The sequence below is a fragment of the Prunus mume genome, linkage group LG2 (genome assembly GCF_029339155.1).
Source record: "Prunus mume cultivar Tortuosa linkage group LG2, ASM2933915v1, whole genome shotgun sequence".
NCBI classification, from domain to species: domain Eukaryota; kingdom Viridiplantae; phylum Streptophyta; class Magnoliopsida; order Rosales; family Rosaceae; genus Prunus; species Prunus mume.
This window is the reverse complement of record NC_142699.1, coordinates 26,679,642-26,700,290: the sequence shown is the minus strand read 5'-3', so window position 1 is coordinate 26,700,290 and position 20,649 is coordinate 26,679,642. Positions and strand designations below refer to the sequence as shown.

At 36.5% G+C, this 20,649-nt stretch overlaps 2 protein-coding genes across 3 annotated transcripts; one reads left to right on the top strand and one right to left on the bottom strand.

The window, feature by feature from the left end:
- Positions 1–224: 224 nt before the first annotated feature.
- On the top strand, positions 225–2,866 carry LOC103324006 (small ribosomal subunit protein eS1). The gene is made up of 7 exons (XM_008226042.3): positions 225–348; positions 434–481; positions 644–749; positions 1,541–1,678; positions 1,778–1,963; positions 2,088–2,288; positions 2,586–2,866. The coding sequence occupies exons 1-7, from the start codon at positions 338–340 to the stop codon at positions 2,676–2,678; spliced, it is 783 nt and encodes a 260-aa protein (XP_008224264.1). The 5' UTR covers positions 225–337; the 3' UTR covers positions 2,679–2,866.
- A 1,024-nt stretch (positions 2,867–3,890) lies between these two features.
- LOC103324007 (protein NETWORKED 1A-like) lies at positions 3,891–13,079 on the bottom strand. Of its 2 annotated transcripts, none has more exons than XM_008226043.2 (5): positions 12,714–13,079; positions 12,565–12,613; positions 11,734–12,006; positions 5,817–10,453; positions 3,891–5,307 (listed from the first exon to the last, which is right to left on the bottom strand). In XM_008226043.2, the coding sequence occupies exons 3-5, from the start codon at positions 11,834–11,836 to the stop codon at positions 4,084–4,086; spliced, it is 5,964 nt and encodes a 1,987-aa protein (XP_008224265.2). In that variant the 5' UTR covers positions 11,837–12,006; positions 12,565–12,613; positions 12,714–13,079; the 3' UTR covers positions 3,891–4,083. The 2 variants fall into 2 exon arrangements, with proteins under 2 accessions (XP_008224265.2, XP_088901208.1); XM_089045082.1 differs by having other exon boundaries at positions 12,709–12,980.
- Positions 13,080–20,649: the final 7,570 nt, after the last annotated feature.

Genomic DNA, 20,649 nt, shown 5'->3' with positions numbered 1-20,649 from the left:
AAACACATGACCTCGTGTCCCATTATATCAACATAATAGACATAATGGGTTTGGGTCAGAGCCAGAGCCAGACCCCAGAACTTAGGCCTTTTCTTGGGCTTTCTCATATAAGGCCCAGTCATAACTTGAGTAGTCATGTTATTTTAACAAATTACAAAATATGGCCCAACTGTAACCTGAGCCCAGCTCAGTAAGGGCAAGACCTATCCAATTTATATAAGATAGGGCTAGGGTTTTTGTGTCATCGAAAAGGGTTTGCTCTCACAGCCGTTTCGACTCTCACTTCGTCTGTCTCGCAGGTCACGCTTGAGCTCTTCAGCTCTTCCAAGCTCCAGCCATGGCCGTTGGGTACTTTCTCCATACTTTGCATTTGTATATTCAGCTGTTAAATTCCTAAACGAGTCACTGACACATTGAGCTTTGTTTGACACAGGAAGAACAAGAGGATTTCCAAGTCCAAGAAAGGAGGAAAGAAGAAAGCGTAAGCTCATTTTTTACATCTACTCATGATTTACTACAGATCTATTCTTTTGTGTAGTTTTGTTTTCATTTTTCATTTCATACAATTTGGTTCATAAGTATTAATCTTGCCCATTTATTGATTTATTGATTTGTATTTGTATGTGTATTTGAAAAAATACAGGGCTGATCCGTTTGCCAAGAAGGATTGGTATGATATCAAGGCCCCTTCGTTGTTCCAGAACAAGAATGTGGGTAAAACCCTCGTCTCCCGTACTCAGGGAACCAAGGTATTATTTCTATCTGTGTGTGTGTGTGTGTGTGTGTATATTTGGGTTCGTTTTTGTTTTAGTTTTTGAGTAGTTTTGTTTTCGTGAATTTCTGGTATACGCCGGAAGTAGTTGTGGGATGAGCCTAATTCTAATTTCTCTTGAGAAGATAGATTTAGTCTCATATATGTCTGTAGAGTTGCGTGCATCTGGCTTCATTGGATCAGTTGGTGGGTTAGGCTGCTGTTGATTAGATTGTGGTTATTGCTGAACCATAATCTGTGAACTTGTTATGCCCTGATTTTTAATGTATGGATTGCATCTGTTCAGAGTTTTAGGATTACCCTGTTATCTGTTTGTTTGGAAAACTGGGATTCATGAAAAATGGTTTTTTTGTTAGCATTATTCAGATGTATTTTAGCGTGAAGTTGAGCCATTGTTGCATTTGTTTCTGAGTTAAATACTCAGTGGAATTTTAATGCCAGCTCTAATGTTTGGAGTACCCCCCCTTTTTCTTGTCAGTTTGAGATATTTTCCGCAGTTCTGAGTTTAAAACTTTTTATTTATTCAATTCTATTCTGGAATTTAAAGCTGGATATTTGAATTTGACATCATTGCTTTTAGTACTCTTGTTGTTGCGTATGACATGCAAAATTGTAAAGCTATTATATAGTCAATACATCTTTCTTCATGCACATTTGTAAAGCAATAGTTGAGCTTAAGAACATTTCTTTTTGACATAAGAACATTCACCACCTATCTTTAATTGTTCACATAATTCATACTCTTAACAAGCATTGGGATTTTAACAGATTGCTTCAGAAGGACTCAAACATAGAGTCTTTGAGGTATCGCTTGCTGACCTTCAGGGTGATGAGGAACATGCTTACAGAAAGATGCGATTGAGAGCTGAAGATGTCCAAGGGAGGAATGTTCTTACAAATTTCTGGGTAAGAAAATTATAATGTCCATATGTTTCTTAATTTTTTTTTATGATTTCTAATATAAATTTATTTCCACCTCTACTGATGTTTTATTGGATTATTCAGGGAATGAACTTCACAACCGACAAGTTGAGGTCATTGGTGAGGAAATGGCAAACTTTAATTGAAGCTCATGTGGATGTGAAGACCACAGACAACTACACTCTCCGGTTGTTCTGCATTGGCTTCACCAAGAGACGTCCAAATCAGGTCAAGAGGACCTGTTATGCACAATCTAGCCAGATTAGACAGGTAATATTGACTTTAGGGTTTACATGTTTATATTAGAAATATTTCCATGAAATTATGTTTTTAGGTGTAGTCGGAAGTCTTTGTTTAGCTGTAACATGATGTAATGCTGCATTGATTCTGTCAGATCCGCCGTAAGATGAGGGAGATCATGGTCGCCCAGGCGACATCTAGTGATCTAAAGGACTTGGTTCGCAAGTTCATTGCTGAGAGTATCGGTAAAGAGATTGAGAAGGCAACCATGAGCATCTATCCATTGCAAAATGTCTTCATCCGGAAAGTCAAGATCTTGAAAGCACCAAAGTTTGATCTTACCAAGCTAATGGAGGTATGCCCTTATTCTGTTTTAGCATGCAGAGTTGACTGACAGTGCAAACATTTTTTGGCATTTGTAACATTATTAAGATATAAATGAGCCCTGACCATAGTACTTCTGGAATACTCGAGCTTATCTGTCATTATTATATTCATTCTGAGGATAAATAGTTTGAAACCCTTCATTCCATGACATCTGCTTTATCTCAAATCATTTTTGGTGGCATTTTTGCATCATGATCTGTCACGCACTAATGCATTTCGACAGTAGCTGGATATTGATGAAGTAAAATGGACTTTGTATCTGTAGGTCCATGGTGGTAATGAAGATGTTGGTCAGAAGGTTGAAAGACCTGCTGAAGAAGCAGTGACTGAGCCCCCACCAGAAATCGTTGGAGCTTAAATGCAGCCTTTGTTCATTTTCTTCTATTTTAGAGTTGCTCGATTTATGTTTTGTGAACTTGAAGACCGTATTACTTGCTGCTTGTTATGTTCTAGCTGTGAGGAAAAGAAAGTTGCATGACCGAAATTTTGTGCTTTAATCCAAATACTAAGTTTTTATTATATTTATAATCCGAGATTATCTTTGAATCCTGCTTTTTACATTCTCAGTTATATTATTCCTATTCGATCTACCATGTAATGTGTACCAAAAGTACATGCCAAATAGCGTCACTCCGCTTATTGTTTTATAGAAGGATTTTTTCCTTTATTCAATCAGTACAATTAAAGTCGACAGGCAAAACATGTAGAAAGGCTGAACGGCAGATGTGTTTTGATCCTTTCCCTATGTCAGTTTGAAGTGTTGGGAAGCTATTTTTCACCTTCACCAATTTTGAAGGCAGTCGCCGATTTCAGAGTCCTGATTTATGTATAAATAAAAAAGACATTAGCTGCCTGAGGCACTGCCACAATGCCAAAGCCAGCCCTCAAGTTTAAGTGGGTGCTCCAAGGAAATGAAATACAAGAAGGGTGTTGGCGTTGCTTCATGACCAAGCCCCCCAACTTAAGGCCTAGAGCTTCGCCCCTAAGGCCTAAGATAGCTCCCAACTCAAGGGGCAATGGGCATTACTTCCATATCAGTGATGGTCTAATTTACTCTAAGTTAATCTAATCAATTGTGAGAAGATTCGGATTCAAACTTGGATGCAATGAGGGTGGGCTCACTGGGCGAGGCAATGGTGATATTTTGTAGACTTTGGCAGATTTTAGAGTGGATAGGTGAGGTGAGTACTTCGGGTTAATAATGTTACTCTTTATAAATAAAGTGTTGTTTCAAAGAGTTAGAGCATTTGTCTCTCCCTGATTGTCGTTGCCAATATATGATCGGTTGAATTGAATTATGCCAACAGAATCACCACTATAAAAAATAATAATAATTTGGTAAAAAAGATATGTACAGAAATCTGAAATTGAGGATCATTAAGCATTACATCCATTAAATTCCTGCTTCAGATGTTGTACCACATCCAAGGTCTCGGTTAAAAATCCGGTTAATATTCAACTCCATCCATTTCCCATCTTATTGGAAAACATTTGAATTGAAGAAAAAAAAAAGCTTGTATTATTTTGAGTTTCTCCAATAAAAATTAGTAAGTTTCTACAGTTTATGAGATGAAAAGCAGAAGGAAGCATCTTATTTTGATTAGATCAAGCCTAAATCTTACAGAGAATCTGAGCTAATACAGTTCAGTTTTCACCAACTAATCCAAGAAATGATTTGCTTAAGGTAATAATATTAGGACCATTTCATGGAATGAAAACTTAAACGCAAATAAAATATGCTTCCCTCTAAAGTGGTTACTTCCTCAGTCTCCATTTGTGGAGGGTCTCATACACCCACACACACGAGCCTTCTTGCGCCTCTCACTACTTCTGCCACTGTAAATAAAATCCTTCAGGAGAACACCTGTTCTACTTACGTAAAATCCATTCCTCCCTTTGTTTTTGTTTTCATCCTCCAATTTCAGCAAAATATAGTGAATGTTCTGTAACTCAAACTGCAACCTTCCAATCTTCTCAGACCCTTTACTTGCCTGTTCGAGTATTCTCTCTCTCCAGACATTTCCAGCCTCCTCCAACTCCATGGACGTCTGCTCGTTCAACGGAGACTCTTCGATATTCTTTTTCAATTGATCATTAATTTCTGCTAGCTGCACAACTGCCTCCTCAACTTCATGCAAGTGTGTCTTGACTGTTTCATATTCAGTGCCATTTGCCTTTCTACCCTTCTTGTTTGTCTCCATCTTCTTATTCAAATCTTGAGCAATTGTTTGCAGACTTATCAGTTTCTGAGCATCAGAAGCAAGTCTCTCCAATATCTTTTCCTTCTTGCCTTCATGACTTGGCCCTTGAATATTAAGGGACACCTCCAGCTTGTCAATGCCCAACTCCTTCTCAACCTGAACTTCCGAAGAAGAATTTTGAATGATCTTCTGCGAATCTGCAAACCGATGGTAAGCCACATCTTCCCTTGGTGCAGATGCCTGATTTTCTATCTCACTGGCCACTGGATCCTGATGGCAGTGTTGTTCGGCAGTTTCCCATAACTCAAGCATTTGATCATCCGCCCCACCATTATCTCTCCCGCTTCTTCCATAAAATGAACAATCTGAAACATGATCAAGCGGAATATCTTTCATCGAAGTCCCATTATCAGATTTCATCCTCTGCAACTTGAGATTTTCATCAGTAAACTCATTCACAAGTTTCAGCTCTTCACTTTTACTGCCCTTTCCTTGAAGTGAGGTACCTTTTGATTTTAGCTCTTCGATCTCCACGGAAACCTCCACTTTGATGTTGGTGTTTTTTGTACTTTCCTGAGTTGCAAGCCTTTCCATTTCTTCCACCATTGCCTTTTCAACTGCTTCAATTGCAAGCCTTTCTGTTTCTTCTACAAACATCTTTTCAACTTCTTTGATCATAGTCTGCATTTTTTCCAATTCTGAAATTCCGTCTGGTACCAATGTGCTTTGATCTTCTCTGGAATCCTGACAGATCTTTTGATGTAGATAATTTTGTGGTTCAATATCCTAGAAGCAAAAAGTTAATTAGAAGAAAGAAGAAGAGCAGCAGCTGGCAATGGCAATGGTCAGAGTGGTGCAATCAGACACAAGCATGTTAATTAAGTATTAGGTTTTAGCACTAAGACTAAAATTATGCATGCAAAAACTACATGTCTCAGTCGAGAAAATCAAGACTTCAAGACAACTTGCAGACTTGTTTTCTCAAATATGTTTCTGTTCCGAAGGCCTTCACCAGAACAAGAATGTTTTAAGTTTAATATAAACGACTCTCAGAACTAACTGGAATTTTATGTGAACTTATGATAGCAGTTAGATACACATTTCCTCCATGCCAATTGGCCAAAAACACACACTAAACAGATACACTTCTATGTTCTTGAAGGTTCCCTTGAAATTCAAGCCAATTAATTTGGGTTCATGCTGTCAAAACCAAAAATGGAGCAACTACCTAGCTCAGATTGTAACTTCTGAATCATCATGATCATTAATGTTTCTCAAAAGAGGCAAAATATTACCTTATATTGTTGATTGCTTTCCACAAGAAGCTTTGTTCTAAGAACGGCATTGTGCTGAAGAGATGCTACATTCTCTCTCAATGAGGCTACAACAGGAACATATGCAGACATTTGGGCCATCAGTCCTCCAACTTCACCTTCTAAGGAGCTAACTCTTTCTTTCATTTGTTCAAGCTCCACACCTTTTGTAGCACTTTCATCTTTAAGACTCTCACAAACTTCAGAAAGCTCATTAACTTTATTTTCAAGAAAAACTTCACGGACAGCAGAAACTTGAAAATCAAAATAGAATGTTGCAGCCTCAGCCTCCCAGAGTTCAAAGTCATTGCTTCTTTCTTGCAGCTCTGAATTCAAATTCTCTTCTCTAATTCTATGTTCTTCAATTACTTCACTTAAGATGCCCACTTCAATCTCCAGAGTTCCATTTGCTTTGTGAAGGCTATCAATTTCATTTTTCTGATTTGAGTTATCTTTCGATAGTTCTAGAATCTGCTTCTCACAATTTTCTCTCATTAGTTTTGAATCTTCATTTTCCATCCTCAGTTCCTGAATGGTTCTGCACAATTCCACATTCAAGTCCCCTGTCTTTCTAAGCTTCTCTTCAACTTCTGAGAGCTCCATGGTTTTCTGTTTCAGAGAATTCATTCCAGCTAATATTTGATGGCTTAGCTGAGCTTTTGAGTCCTTGGCTTCACAAAGATCCTTGTCCAACAATTGCACTGTCTCATTCATATGTAGATTTTCTATTTCTTTTTCAATTGCTTTACACAAGATTTCATTCTCCAGAATTTCATTCGCTTCACAAAGGCCAATGATTTCCTTTTTCTGATTTGTGCTACCTTCAGATAGTTCAAGAATCTGCTTCTCACAATTTTCTTTCACAATTTTTGATTCTTCATATTCCATCTTCAGTTCCTGAAATGTTCTACATAATTGCAGATTCAATTCCTCTGTCTTTTCAAGCTTCTCTTCTGCCTCTGAGAGCTTCATGGTTTTCTGTTTCAGATAATCCTTTCCAACTGCAATTTGATGGCTTAGTTGACCATTTAAGTCATTGGCTTCACTCAGTTCCTTGTCCAACAATTGGACCGTGTCATTCAGATGTAGATTTTCTACTTCTTTCATCACTAAATTCTCCTCCAATATTCCAACGGCCTCTTTGAGGTCATTGTTAATTACAAAGAGGGTGTTGAGATCTTCAGCAAGTGCTTTTAGTTCCGCAGCTTTTTCAATTGTGAAGCTCTCTAAAACCAAAGAGAGGTTGCTGAAAGCTAGTGCTTCATGGAAATTAACACTATTCTCCTCTTCAAGCATTTTCTTTTCCTCTTTCAGGTCCAAAACTTTCTTATGCAAAGATCTTCTCTCTTCAAGCACCTTGGAATTCTCTTTGTGCAAAACCACATAAGCATCCTGAAAATTTTCCACCTTAGCTTGAAGCGTTTGCAATTGTGCCTCTAATGTTTCCTCCTTGTGCTCTTTCTTGGTCACTTCCAACCTCAGCTGCCTCGTCATCTCTAGAAGCTCATGCTTCTCTTTTTGTAGCATAGAACAATGGTCTACCATAATCTCATACTCCTGCTTGAAGAGTTGTTTTGCTAATTCTATCTCTGCACCCTCTAATCTCATCTGCTCAAGTAAAGTTAAGAGCACTGACTTCTCAACCAGCAACTGTTGTTCCTCATCCTTGCTCCTAAACAAAGACGTTTTCAAGTCCTTAATAGTATTCAAAATGTGCGGCACAGGTACTTGCTCTTGTCCACTCTTATTTTCATGGCTATCTGGTTCAGTTTGAAGAGCCCTGAACACTTGACGAATTCCCAGCCTTAACTTTTCGATTTCTCCCACCAAGAATTCTTCTTCCACCTGTAACTCAAGATTTTCATTCTCCAATTCTGCGATCAGCTTATCAGAAAATTTGGATGCCTCAACATGTCTCTGACTCTCAATTAATAATGCAAAATTCTTCTCTTCCAGATCTTCTATAAACTTCTGAAGGACAAAGATCTCAATCTGGGCATTTAGAGCTTTATCTAGTTCTTCTTCAAATTCTTTCTTTCCCAGCCTCCTTTCTTCCTGCATGACATGGAAATTGTTTTCCAAACCTGCTAACCGAGCCTCACTTGACCGTATATAACTTGCACGCTCTCGTTTTTCTGCATGAAGGGAACCCCATAGTTCCTCTACAACATTAAGTGTGGAGCCTTTCTCCTTCTCCAGCTTTGAATATTTTTTCTCTAATTTTGTAAACCGCTTTTCCAGGTTTCGCAGTCTCTGTTCAACATCTTTTAACTGAAATACAAGGGTGCCTCTCTCATTAAGAAGATTGCACTTCTCATTATTGAGTAACTGGCACAACTCTTCCAAGCTCTTTGATCTTGCTCTCAACCGTTCAAGCTCAATATTTGCACCAGAGAGGGAATTTTCCAGCAAGGTGTTCTTCTCAAAAAGCTTCTGCATATTCTGAGTGATAATTTGTAACTGAGAAAGCAGGATAGCTTTCTCAGCAACAAGAATGGATTTTTCTCCCTGGAGAAACTGGCAAGACTCCTGCAATTCTTTGACCTTCTCTCTCAAACCCTCCAACTCACCATTCAACCCCAACAGCGAACTCTCCAGAACGGCATTCTCCTTTGAAAGTTTACCCATATCCTTCAATTTCTCATAAAGAAGTTCTCTCTCTTCTCTGTCCCTTGTGCAGATATCTTTCAGCTTTGCTTTTTCATTTTGCAAGTCTTTCACAGATGACTCAAAGCATTCAGGATTTAAACCTGCTGATTCCACCTGCTCCGCCATAGCCTGGTATCTTTTGTTCAATCCCTTAATTTCCTCCTCCAAGTCGAATATATGCTGCTGGAGGGCATTGCTTTGGTCTGATTTTAGCGCAACCTCCTGTTCAAGTTTCTCTTTCATCTCTTTGATGTTAACGATTTCATCTTGCAGATTCTTTATCGAGATAGTGCAAGAAAAATTCAATTCACTTAAGCTCTTATTTTCCTCCTTAACCTGCTGGATATCATCCTCCATACCTTGTTTGCGTATCTCCAAGTCCTTCAACATTTGAAGGCCATTTTTGAACTCCAGTGCTAAAGCTTTCTGCGCCTCTTGGGATTGGGAGTGCAACTTCTGTAGAGCTTGGAGAGTGGCTTCAGCTTGCACAAACCGCAAGTGCTCCTCCTGCATCAGAATCTGAAATTTCTCCATCTCTTCATTCTTCTCTAAAAGTTCTTGATCTTTACTTGTAATCTTCTTCAGCAGACCGTCCGCCTCTAACCGCAGAGACTGATTTGATCTCTCCAAGAGAACGCATTGTTCTTCGGCACTCTTTAAGTTTGCTGCCCCTGTCAAAATTTCGCTTTTCAGTCGTTCAGCATCTGCTTGAGCATGAGAAATTTCACTTTCCATCTTAGAAATTGTATCCATGCACTGCTTGTATTGAAGAGCTGCAGCTTCTTTCTCTTCCTTCAGTATAGCCAGAGATTCCTTCAGAGATTTGATTTCACCTTCAGCTCTTTCAATTTGTTCATTAAGCATTCTGGAATTTTCCTCAGAAACTGAGATTTTAGTCTCCAGAACAGATATCTGCTCAAGACATTGCTTGTACTGAAGAAAAAAACCTTCCTTTTCAGCCTCTAGTTTAGAAAGCTCTTGCTTGAGATTTTGAGCTTCAGTTTCTGCTTTAATAGCTCGCTCATTAAGTCCTTTTGCATCCCTTTGGGCAAAAGATAACATGCTCTCCAGGCTAGATATCCTTTCCAAACAACGATTGTACTGAAGAAGACCAGCATCCCTCTCCGCTTCTAATTCCACAAGGGTTTCCTTCAATATTGTAGTTTCAATATCAGCTTTGCTTGCTCGTTCATCGAGCCCTCCAACAGCCATTTGTGCATCATTTAGTTCTCTCCCCAGTTTAGATAACTTCTCCAAACTCTGCTCGTACTGAAGAAGGACTGTGTCTTTTTCAGCTTGTATCTCATCTAGAGTTTTCTTTAAGGTTTGAACTTCAGTTTCAGCTTTTGCAGCACGCTCAGATTGAGAAAGAACCTGGGTCTTGAGACTCTGGTTCTCACTTGTTAACTGAGAGTACCCACTTTGCAACTTTTGTTTGCTCTCTTCTGCTTCTTGGAAACTTGAGCCTTCTCTCATCCTTCCCTCCGCAACCTTTAAATTATTTGGCACTTCTCCTGGATTGAACATCTCATTGACCTGTTTCAGACCTCTTTTGCTTATTCCTGATTCAGAGTCTACTGAACCATTCCTTTTCAAAGCTTGTAAGTTAGTTGATGAGAGTCCCAGTGCATCCTTATGCAAATCATCTGCGTCAAATAAGGCACGAACTGGATGTGGAATTTCTGGTGTATGAGGTTCAACGTCTGGGCCAGAAGAGCCTGAGGGTGATTCATCTGCCAATACATAAGGTACTTGGTTGGGAAACGCTTCTGCCATGGTTCGATGAGCCTGGCGCAGCTCCACAGTTGCATGATCGTACCTCTCTGCTAACGCACGATAAGCTCGATAGAATTCCTCAACCAGTTTCATGAGCTCTGGGCGTTTTTTGTAGTACATTTCTGCCCTCCTTGCAAAAGAATCTGCATCTTCTTCAATGAGCTTGATCATTGCTTTGACTTTGGCATCCATGTCTGCATAATAAGATTTAGGGTTGATTAAGAATGTAGCCTGAAAATTCCGAAGACATCCGTATGCAAAAACATGCTCAAGTACACATGCTGAGGAGATAAAACGAAATCCAACAGACAAGTATCATTTGATTAAGCAACTATACAATCTCTTTAAAGTTTCAAGGAATTCCAGGTTGAGAGCAACTTTCTAGCAAGAATTTGGATTGATATAACTCTTTAATGAGTAGCAAATATGAACTGCACGTTATCATTCTTTTGTTTCTGACACCATTTTAGATGGTTCAATTCATGCTTGGACCATTAACTTCTTGTACTTCTAAAGCCGACACATTTCCCATTCCTACAATGAAAATGAAAAGATATTTGTATTGCTTCTTTTTTTAGACTTCTTCACACACAAAAACATATTCATCAGAAAAACCCCGCAGGTTTGGAATATACACAGCAGCATGCATAGAACATAAAAAAATGATCAAGGTCCAGAAGTGAAGCCTTTAAGGGTGACCAAACTAGTGTTTGTAGTTCAGATATATAATTTTTTATTTATTTTTTATATTCCTTATCTACTATGACCTGAAAATTCCTTTAAAAACATATTGCATATACTTGACATTGTATCATCCTAACATCACTATATCTTGTTTCCATTCATTTTTGGTTTAGCTGAACACAATCTAGTTTCATGTTCAAATTAACATGGATGATCTTGATGGTAGTTTGATAGAAAAGTGACAAGCCATGAAAAAATTATACATAGGCATATCGCCTATGTTGGCCAAACAGATCCTAACCAGGCGTGTGAACACGGCTGGCCACGTATAGAATGGTTTATAAAATAAAAATTGAAGATAATCATAAATGGTTTTCAGTACTTAGTGTTAGTTCTATCTATTCTCCCCCCTCCACTATCACATCTCTTTTGTCTCTGTCCTGTCTCTCCTTTCCTAATCATTTGAAAACAGAAGGATTAAGAAAGGGGATCTTTAGTTTTTAAAATTAACATCCAAAAAAGAAGAATGCAGGCATATTTTACTTAAGATCTTTATGTTGGTATCCATGCAACACTACCAAAATGCTATGTCTTGTTGTTATGACTCACCGTCATATGTGATTAGAGGCTATATAATTAGTGCAGAGTTTATATATGCATCTGAATAAAATTGATTTCAATCCAAACCTTACTAAATAAAGTTCCTAATACACAGTGAGATAGAAACAATTGGAAGTTTCTATCAGGTAATTAGTACAGTACCAAATAAATGCAAGGAAAATATCAAGACCTGTAAGATTTTCCTGAAGCCATTTTGAATTCTTTGGGCTAATATGACTGTCCCACCACCAAGAATATAAGCGTCTGGACTCAGAATGTAACAGGGTTGCCATGACTCCAGCGCAGCACAACAACAGAACTGGTTTTGACCTGGGAAAGGCCTGATCCTTGTACCAGTAATAAACCCCCAGATGATGGATCCAGGCCAGATTATCAGCTCAATGAACTTCCACAGCTCAATACTCCAAAGGAGGCTTTACAGTTCTATATATCTCACTCCTGCCTGGACACCAAAATCAGCAAAGAAAATGTAAGTGCAAGAAAACTTTAAAGAGATCGTTGGAATGGCATAAAGTTCTAACAGCAAGAAGTTATCAAGACAAAACCAATGATAGGAAATTGCAGATTGCCTGCTCTATTAGACAGATGCAATTGATCCAAGGGAAGAAAATAAGTAACACTAAGCAAGAGGACATCAAGAAAAAAACAAACAATGTGGCAAACTGAGGTTGTCTTTGATATATGAGAAATCAAAATTCATGTAAGTGCTACAAATTGGAAAATACAAAAACTAGGTGATCCAGAAATTGACCACAATAAAACTCAGAATAAAGGAGCTTTTTCAGCTAATCAACACTTCGCAAAATGAGAAGCCATACCTGAACTACTAAAACAAAAAACCAACACAATGATCAAAAACAGGAAGGAGTTCATGGGCAAACCAACATACCACTCAAAGATGAGCTTTTTATTTTGCAAATGGTTTCCAAAAAAAAAAAAAAAAAAAAGAAGAAGAAAAAAAAGATTGACTCTTTTATTAAACATAAGATCAGGAACTTACCAGAAGATTGACTGACAGCCGGTGCTGGATTTCCAATCAACAAGTGAACCTACAAATCAAAGAAACATAAATGCATTAGTTTTGAGCAGATGTTCTTCATAAAAACTGCAAAATCTAATCCTTAATGAACCATAAGATTAAAACCTTACTCAATGAATGATTTCAGTGGTGGGTTCTGATAGACAATGCAAAGCTACCATTCAAGGGTACACACAACAGCTTTCACATGTAAAGCAAATGAGTTTCAATAGAGACTGAAAAGACTGATTCTTTCTGCTCCGTTTGGATCAAGTACATGCCAAGGGAATGAAAAACTGGAAATGGGGTTCTGATCAGCAGCTATGATTGGAAAACTCCAGCTGCATACATTACAGTTTCACCCCATTTTCTCTCTATTTACTCTGTTTTCTCCTCAAACAGGAGACTTCCACTACTCCTCTCTTTATTGGGTTTTGTGTAGTATATTTGACAGATTGGGAACTGTCACTATTTGATGACTCATGAACTGTAAAGGCAAGAAAGAGAATGAGGAAGTAAAAAAGTAACACATTTTGTAATTTTCCCAGCAACAAAAATAATATATATAAAAACTCATTTTGTAAGTTTTCTTAATCTTGGAAACTATTGTGAATTGAAAAATCCATTGACATTTTAAGTAATAATATTCTGAGAGTTGTGCTGTCGTTTGTCGTTACTTTTGAAAATATTGCCCACTTTTGTCATCATTTTTCACTTTTCGGTGTGTGGATATGGAGGGGAGGAGAAAAGTGTTTAAGGGAACCCAAATGACTAATCTACCCCTGCTTAAGATCTGCATAATGTTCTTTTTTTGGGGTTCTGCATATTTCTGGATTCAAGGAATAATTTCTCTTCCTTTTCATTGCTTTGGTAATCTTTCATCATGTCTCTTCCCCGTGGCCCTATTGAGTTGCTCGTGCTACATAGTTTTGCTGTCTTTTCTTTTAATTCTTTGTTGAGGGATCGTAATACGTGTGTTTGATTAGCATATATAAGTACGAAACAAAAAGGAAGTCCATTATTAATCAACCTTTTACATTTTGTTTCTTTTCTCTCAAAACAAGGGCAACCATGAAACCCTAATGGAAATTAAATTTTAGTATAGTAACATATTTAGACCCATAATTTTTTGTTACAAAATAAAATTATATAACACACTAACGTATCAAATTCGTACGTATGTTGTTTTCCTATTTTTGGCCGATTTATCAATCTTACTTTAAATAAACCTACCAATTATACATATTCTTCCCTTATTAGATACCACGGATTGTACTAAATAATTTTGCCAAATATGCCTTTAGGCTTATTCATGGAAAGGAGTAGAATGAACGGAGCCCTTAATTGTGTAGTTGTCATCATGTTAGATTAGCAATTTAATGAAAGATTAGTCATTATTGGTTGTGTATGATTCTCTCCATATCAATTTAACATATTATTGCATTTGGTCACTAGAGAATATTTACCCATATTCCACACATATTTGTACTTTTGTTTTATTTATCAATAAATAAAAACTATCGCTTATTCTAAAAGCCCATTTGGTGTTGAGATACTCACCTAATCCTCTAGCACATTTCTCGGTTTTTATACTTATTTTATCCCTCACTATCAATAAAATACTATCACCTTTGTGTAATAAATAAAAATCTCAATTCTTTAGCAGAGGGGGTCTAGCCCAGTTGACAAGAACATTTACTAGCAGATTAGTGGTTTCACTTTGAAACCTCATGACACCTTGGTAGTGTGTGTGTGTGTGAAAAAATCGGCCTCCTCCTTCTAACTTTGGCCAAAACAAAAATCTTGATTCTTTAAAGAAATGTTACTACTACTCTTAAGTAGTCATTCTATACAATATATTTTTTTCTCTATATATTGATAAGATAGTGTATGATGATGGATTTTTGGAGTGTCAATAACATCTCATCTTTTTATTATTTAAGAAAATGCATTATACAGTGTGGTTGGAGGTTTGCACGATTATGGCTGGGGAATCTATATATTGATCTGATTTCATTGCTGGGGAATCTAAGTTTTAATAGTTTATACTACTTTTAGCAAATCAAATGATACTAAATCAATATTTTGTAATTTATCTAGCAAAGTTCCACATGTATTTCTATCTACATTGAATCAATACTGTATATAATAAGAACACTTTGTACACAAAGCTGCCATATATAAAGAATGAACAAGTGGGGAGCTGTACATGTCTAAGCTTTACGTTAGCAATTGCAAACTCTCAATATTTTCTTCTAAAAGTATAGAAAAACACTACCAAATTGCAACTTTGGGATTTAGATGCACTTAAGCTTAATATTAGACGTCTCTCCTACCACAGTTGGATTCTTGTATGAATTTATTTTATTTTTTATGCAAAGATTCTTGTATGAAATTATTGACATTAATTTGGATTAATGTGGATGATATCAGTCACCTTTCTTCAGCTGGGTCGTCACCTTTTCATGGTGGACCGGTTGGACTGGACGGTGGAGCCTCAGCTATCCCTTGGCCTCTCATCCTTCCAACAACAAGTCTACAAGTCTACAGCTACAACCTACATGTGATGCAAAACTATTTTATTTTGATGCCTTAAATGGCCACATTTTCATGTTTGAAAATCTGTTTATACAACAGAGAGAAGGGTGCTTGTACATTCAAATGGGAAGTGACTACATATATCAATTTACAATACTTAATACGTACACTGTCAATTTATTAGATATCAACATACTATGTATGAAAGGATGTAGAATTTTATATATGAGGACGCCACAAACTTAAAATCATAAGATTCCTCATTGCAATCTATGACTACACTTTATATATATAATTGAGAAAATGGAAGATGTCAAGGCCACTTTCGGCCTATAAATAACTTCATTCGTGTAAATATCGGTAATGTATCAAGTATTGTGAATTGACACTGGTTGATTACAATGAAAGATAATTACTCAAATTTTATATATAAGGAAAGTAAAAGTAAAGTGATAAAACACAACCATCACGGTTTTTAGCATTACAAGGAAAGTAAGTGGCATGATAGGAGACGCATACCTACCAAAATTGGAAAATATAAAGGAAAATCATGTTTGCGGAGATGGGAAGAAATTGAAGTACTACTTGATCATGAAGATCAAATACTTAATTTGTGCTATAATGATGATTAGATTATTATTTACATTTTGGTGTTTGTTTGGTAATGACAGTGATGCATTAAGTAGATAGTTTTTTTATATATAAAGAAAGTAGCTAGGTTTTACATCAGCACCGTTTTATTATTAATGATCCGGCCCACACATGCCACATGCGAGTGACTTACACTCTGCACTCACATTGACAATTCTGGTCTCAAGGGCGCATGGGTGATTATGTACCAGTCAAGAACCCTAACCATTTCATGCAAAATGTGATCAGATTGGTCATGGCCATCATGGTTCATGGACCACCCTGGTCCCTTCAATGCAAGTATTCTTCCTTCTTCCTGTCATAATGCTTGAATTAATAATTTTTTTTTACTATTAAAGTGATATTTCAAACTACTCTAATGTACGAGGAGAGAGTTGAACACAAATGCAAGAGGGTAGACACACTATTTTGACCAACTAGCCTAACTTATGTTTGTATAATGCTTGAATTAATGAGTATATAGTTAGTAGGAGATTGGTGAACATTGCAGTTAATTAAGAAGGTCAAAGAAGAAATTAAGACCTCCCAACGCCAAAGAAGTTTGTTTATGGCTGTGTGGGACAAGAGGTGACAAAACAACAGCTAAAGTTGCTTGCTTCTTACCAAACCCTAGATTTGCACTAGTAGCAAGTCTAGCATGATGCTGCATATCACATATTATGAAACCATTTAAAGCACATCGAAGCACCGTTGAAATAATGATCAGGCACATATCAATATGAACCATGAATTTGGTCCCACATCTTTTCTTTTATTTGGCACACATCTAAACAAGCATTATAGTCAAAGTTGCCAAAGAAAAAAGAGTGAAGCCATAATTTCTTGCTGCCACTTTAGATGAGATTTTGTGACTTATCTTGGAGCTAGGGTTACTTGTTGTGACCTCTCCTAAGACAGCTTGTGTAGTTGTGAGTATTGGTGAGCATATTGCCAATCCCCCTTCATTTTCCGGCCTCCTATTTGATGTTTACTACCCACCAAATGACCAAAGCTACAATGCTTTGAAGACACTAGACTTGTCGGTCACCGACCCATATGATGTGATCACTCATCTCTCTCTCTCTCTCTCTCTCTCTCTCTCTCTCTCTCTCTCAAATTATTGGATATGGAAATTGGATATATATGGTGAAAACTGGAAAAGTAAAATCCCATTTATATCACCTCTCTTAAATCCCGCTTCCAAAACTAACACCCCCTCCTCCCCCACCAACCACTAATAAAAAATTGTCCTCCAAATCTTGAAAAGCAATGTGGAGAGATGGAGATTAGATTAGGGTAGGCAATTTAGCAAATGGACCCCAACAAAAAGATGATCAGATTGAGATTTTGTTTTTGTGTTTTAGCGCAAGTATTGTAAGCCAGCTATGGCACCCCATGTTCCCTCAAAGTTGGCCAAACGTACAAGCATATATTTTGATGGGGTCTTTGGGCTAAGTGACAAGGATATAAGGCTACCACTCTTCATGCTCACCCATGTGCCACCCATATTTGTCACATTATTTCACACGACCTACTATGCTTGGTTTACCTGCATGTATATCAACAGAACCATCGCCTCCTAATACTAGTGCTCTATTTGCTTTCTAGTGGGTACAAATCATAGAGCTCTAAACTATTGCAGGAGCTATGAATGAAATTACTCTACAACTAAAGTTATGACTGCTCATTGAGTTCGATAATATTATTACATTTTAGCCTCTTTTTTTTTAATTTTAAAATTATGGAATTACATTTATAATTCAATCAGAAAAATAACTAACCACAAAGAGCCATTACAATAACTGAGCGATCTAACATCAAAATTAAGACAATCTAGGGCTCCTCCACTAACGATCAAGCAAGAAATTTGGTATAGACATCCCAACTAAGATTGCAAACTCAGAATAACCGAAAATAGATAAAGCTTGAAAAATCCAAGCCATAAAAATGCAATTAAAACTCTCACAAAGGAGATGTGAAAAGCTCTCACAAAATAGAAGTAAAAACTACACAAAAAACTCAAAAAGTCTATGCGACTTATTCCAAACATAAAGAAACTACAAAAATGATGGTGGTAGAAATCCGACACCAAAATGCAGATGGAGATCCAATACCAAGACGCATCCATTTGTGATGAGTGAAGGAAAATCATTACAAAATTGGGAAGAAGAGAAGAAGGGAGGAAGGGAGGATGAGAGAGAGAGGAGGAAGAACAATGGCTTCCTCCCCCCTCAAAATGAAAATGATTGTAGAGTGTTTTTTGGGACAGTAAATTCATGTGGTGCTCAATTTATGCATTTTGAGTCTATATTTATTTATAGTCATATATTATATATGGATTACATGATGTATATGTCAGCAATAAACCAAAGAAAAAAAATTATAAAATTTATGTTGATGAGCCATATCAAAGGCGATTGTGCAAGTTCTTCCAACTACACATAAGCGGATCTAACTGTGGGCTGGAGTGGGCTCCAACCCAATGCTGAATTTTTAGAATATACAACTTAGGCTAAGTTGTCCGAGCTCAAACTAGGTAAATCAAATATTAGTCTACACCTTTATTTAGAAATAAGTCCATCTCTGTATAATCCCAACTGTTAGATTGATTGAAATCCATATGAAGTAACTTTGGAGTTCGTGTGATACATTTTTATTATAAAGATAAATACTTTTAATATAACAAATGTTGTTGATATGTGCTCATATTGGCCTCACCACCCCCCAAAGCAAGGCCTCACTTGCTCTATAAAGGTAATATAATGGGTTGTTTATTAGAAAGGTAAATGATAATTTCCTCTTTGTCCTACTCCATTTTGTCTATTGCAATTCATTATTTTCTGATAATTTTTTTTTTCATGAAAACCTTTAAATTGTTTAATTGGAGATTAAAGATACAAATATAAACACATGAGGTTCTAGTTTTCTCTGTAATTATTTTTCTGCTATAATCTTTCTTCTGCTCAATCCATATTGTTATGATGATATCAGAGCTCATCTCGATACTTCTATTATTTCTCATATCTTTCTTTCAATTTCTACTTTCTGAAGCTCCGTTCTGAATTTAGACAAGAAGCATTTTACTAAATTTCTAAACTTTTCAATTCCTCTGAGATTCTTCTGTGTTCTTTTAAGTTACCTTTACTTCCTAAAGCATGGCTTATATGATGATGGTTAACCATAACCACTGTTATATGGGGAAAAAAATAACCACCATTATAATAAATATCGCAAAAAAAAAAAAAAAATTAGCTCACCCCCATAAAAATTCTTGAATCCGCCATTTGCAACTACATGTCATAGATTATGCGCATATGACATATTTTGAACAAATTTTCTAAAAAGGTAAATCCACCCACGCTCAGAAAGAGATTCTCGAATTTTAATGCTTGCATATGGAGATATAGATACAACATCATAATTTGAATCAAAATGGCTTGCCTTTGGTTACAGAAAGTGGATTGAATGACCATCCATAGTTAAGTTCAATTTATGATTTGCTGGATTTCAACCTATGTGAAACATGTTTTCTCTGTTGGAATGTCAAGTAGTCACTTTATATGATAATTTAACTGAATACTAAGAAACATATAATTAAATTACAAAGAAAGCCGTTTATTTCATAACATAATTACAGCAATAGACCACCAAATGTACCAAAATTCACATACACAGACAGATGCATACGTGCATTATTATGTGTCTGATAAAAAAATGCGAAAAAAAGAGTGTTGTGATATAAAATAAGGTGTTGCATAATGTATATGGAACACAAATGCTTGTACGTAATCACAACACACAGTCTAAATTTAGACCCAACTTGTAAGTTGTATTACGCAGATGCTTTCCACAAACTTTGCACAAAAATTTCACATGAAATTTACGTGCTAAAAATGGACAACAAACTCACATGTATTTGATGTGTCCAAACAGAATGATGATGAATTTTTTATTATTTTAAAGAATGATAGTTATCATATATTGTGATTTATTTGGCTTTGCCATTCATAATTTTAATTGTAAAGGGATTTGAATATGCTGAAGTGGTATTAAATTGAAGTCATTTTCAGGTTCATACCAATATCTGTTTACAAGTGATGCAGATGGTGATGGTGTTGATCCCGACAGTCGTGTCATACCCAAACTCGATCGATAATCAGTTCATACCATAAATGGGGAAAGACTTCGATTCATATATCACTTCAAGATGGTAGGATTCATTCAAGTAAAAAGGATATAAACATAGGCGAGATAAAAAAGGAAAGAATATGTACATTTTCTAAACAAGGTATGTATTGTAGACCCGAAGGCGGAATGCAAGGTAATAAAAAGATGCAGAGTATGACTAGATTGCAAAGCTAGGATTGGAGTTGTGAAGCGTCAGGAGTCAAACAAATATTATATTTCATTTTTAAAGAAGTACACAGCCATTCATTGACAACCTTGGATAAGGTGCATTTGAGATCTCTTGCGCCCTCACCTTCCATTGCAGTCACAGGTGCTTATTTTTTCTTCTTCTCTTCCCATTGATCAATTATCCTGAAATCAGCTAATTTATATGGTGAAGATTTATCTTTACCTTTATCCTGAATAACTTATTGTTTTTTCATCTCAAAGATTTCTGTATTTTTTGACAGAGATCTAGAAATAGAACTTGTAAGAAAAAAATTTCACTCAATATAAGCTGAAAACAGAGGATTGCATCTTTAAATTCTCTTCACATTGATCAAAATTCTAGCAAAAGCTTGTAGTCATTTGAGACAAAGAATTCATTCTTAAATTCACATCAACTTTTCATATATGTCTTTAATATGTACTCCATTTGTTGTCCTTTAGCTTCAATATTAGGCTCAAAGATTACTTGGTTATAATTTATACCCAATTGTATCAACCATAAAT

Coding starts and splice junctions, on each gene's coding strand:
- LOC103324006 (XM_008226042.3), top strand. Junction 1,679..1,777: donor ATGTTCTTACAAATTTCTGG/GTAAGAAAATTA, acceptor TGGATTATTCAG/GGAATGAACTTCACAACCGA. Junction 1,964..2,087: donor AATCTAGCCAGATTAGACAG/GTAATATTGACT, acceptor TGATTCTGTCAG/ATCCGCCGTAAGATGAGGGA.
- LOC103324007 (XM_008226043.2), bottom strand. CDS start 11,836: ATGGCAACCCTGTTACATTCTGAGTCCAGACGCTTATATTCTTGGTGG. Junction 10,454..11,733: donor GCTTCAGGAAAATCTTACAG/GTCTTGATATTT, acceptor CTTATTATGCAG/ACATGGATGCCAAAGTCAAA. Junction 5,308..5,816: donor AAAGCAATCAACAATATAAG/GTAATATTTTGC, acceptor TTTTGCTTCTAG/GATATTGAACCACAAAATTA.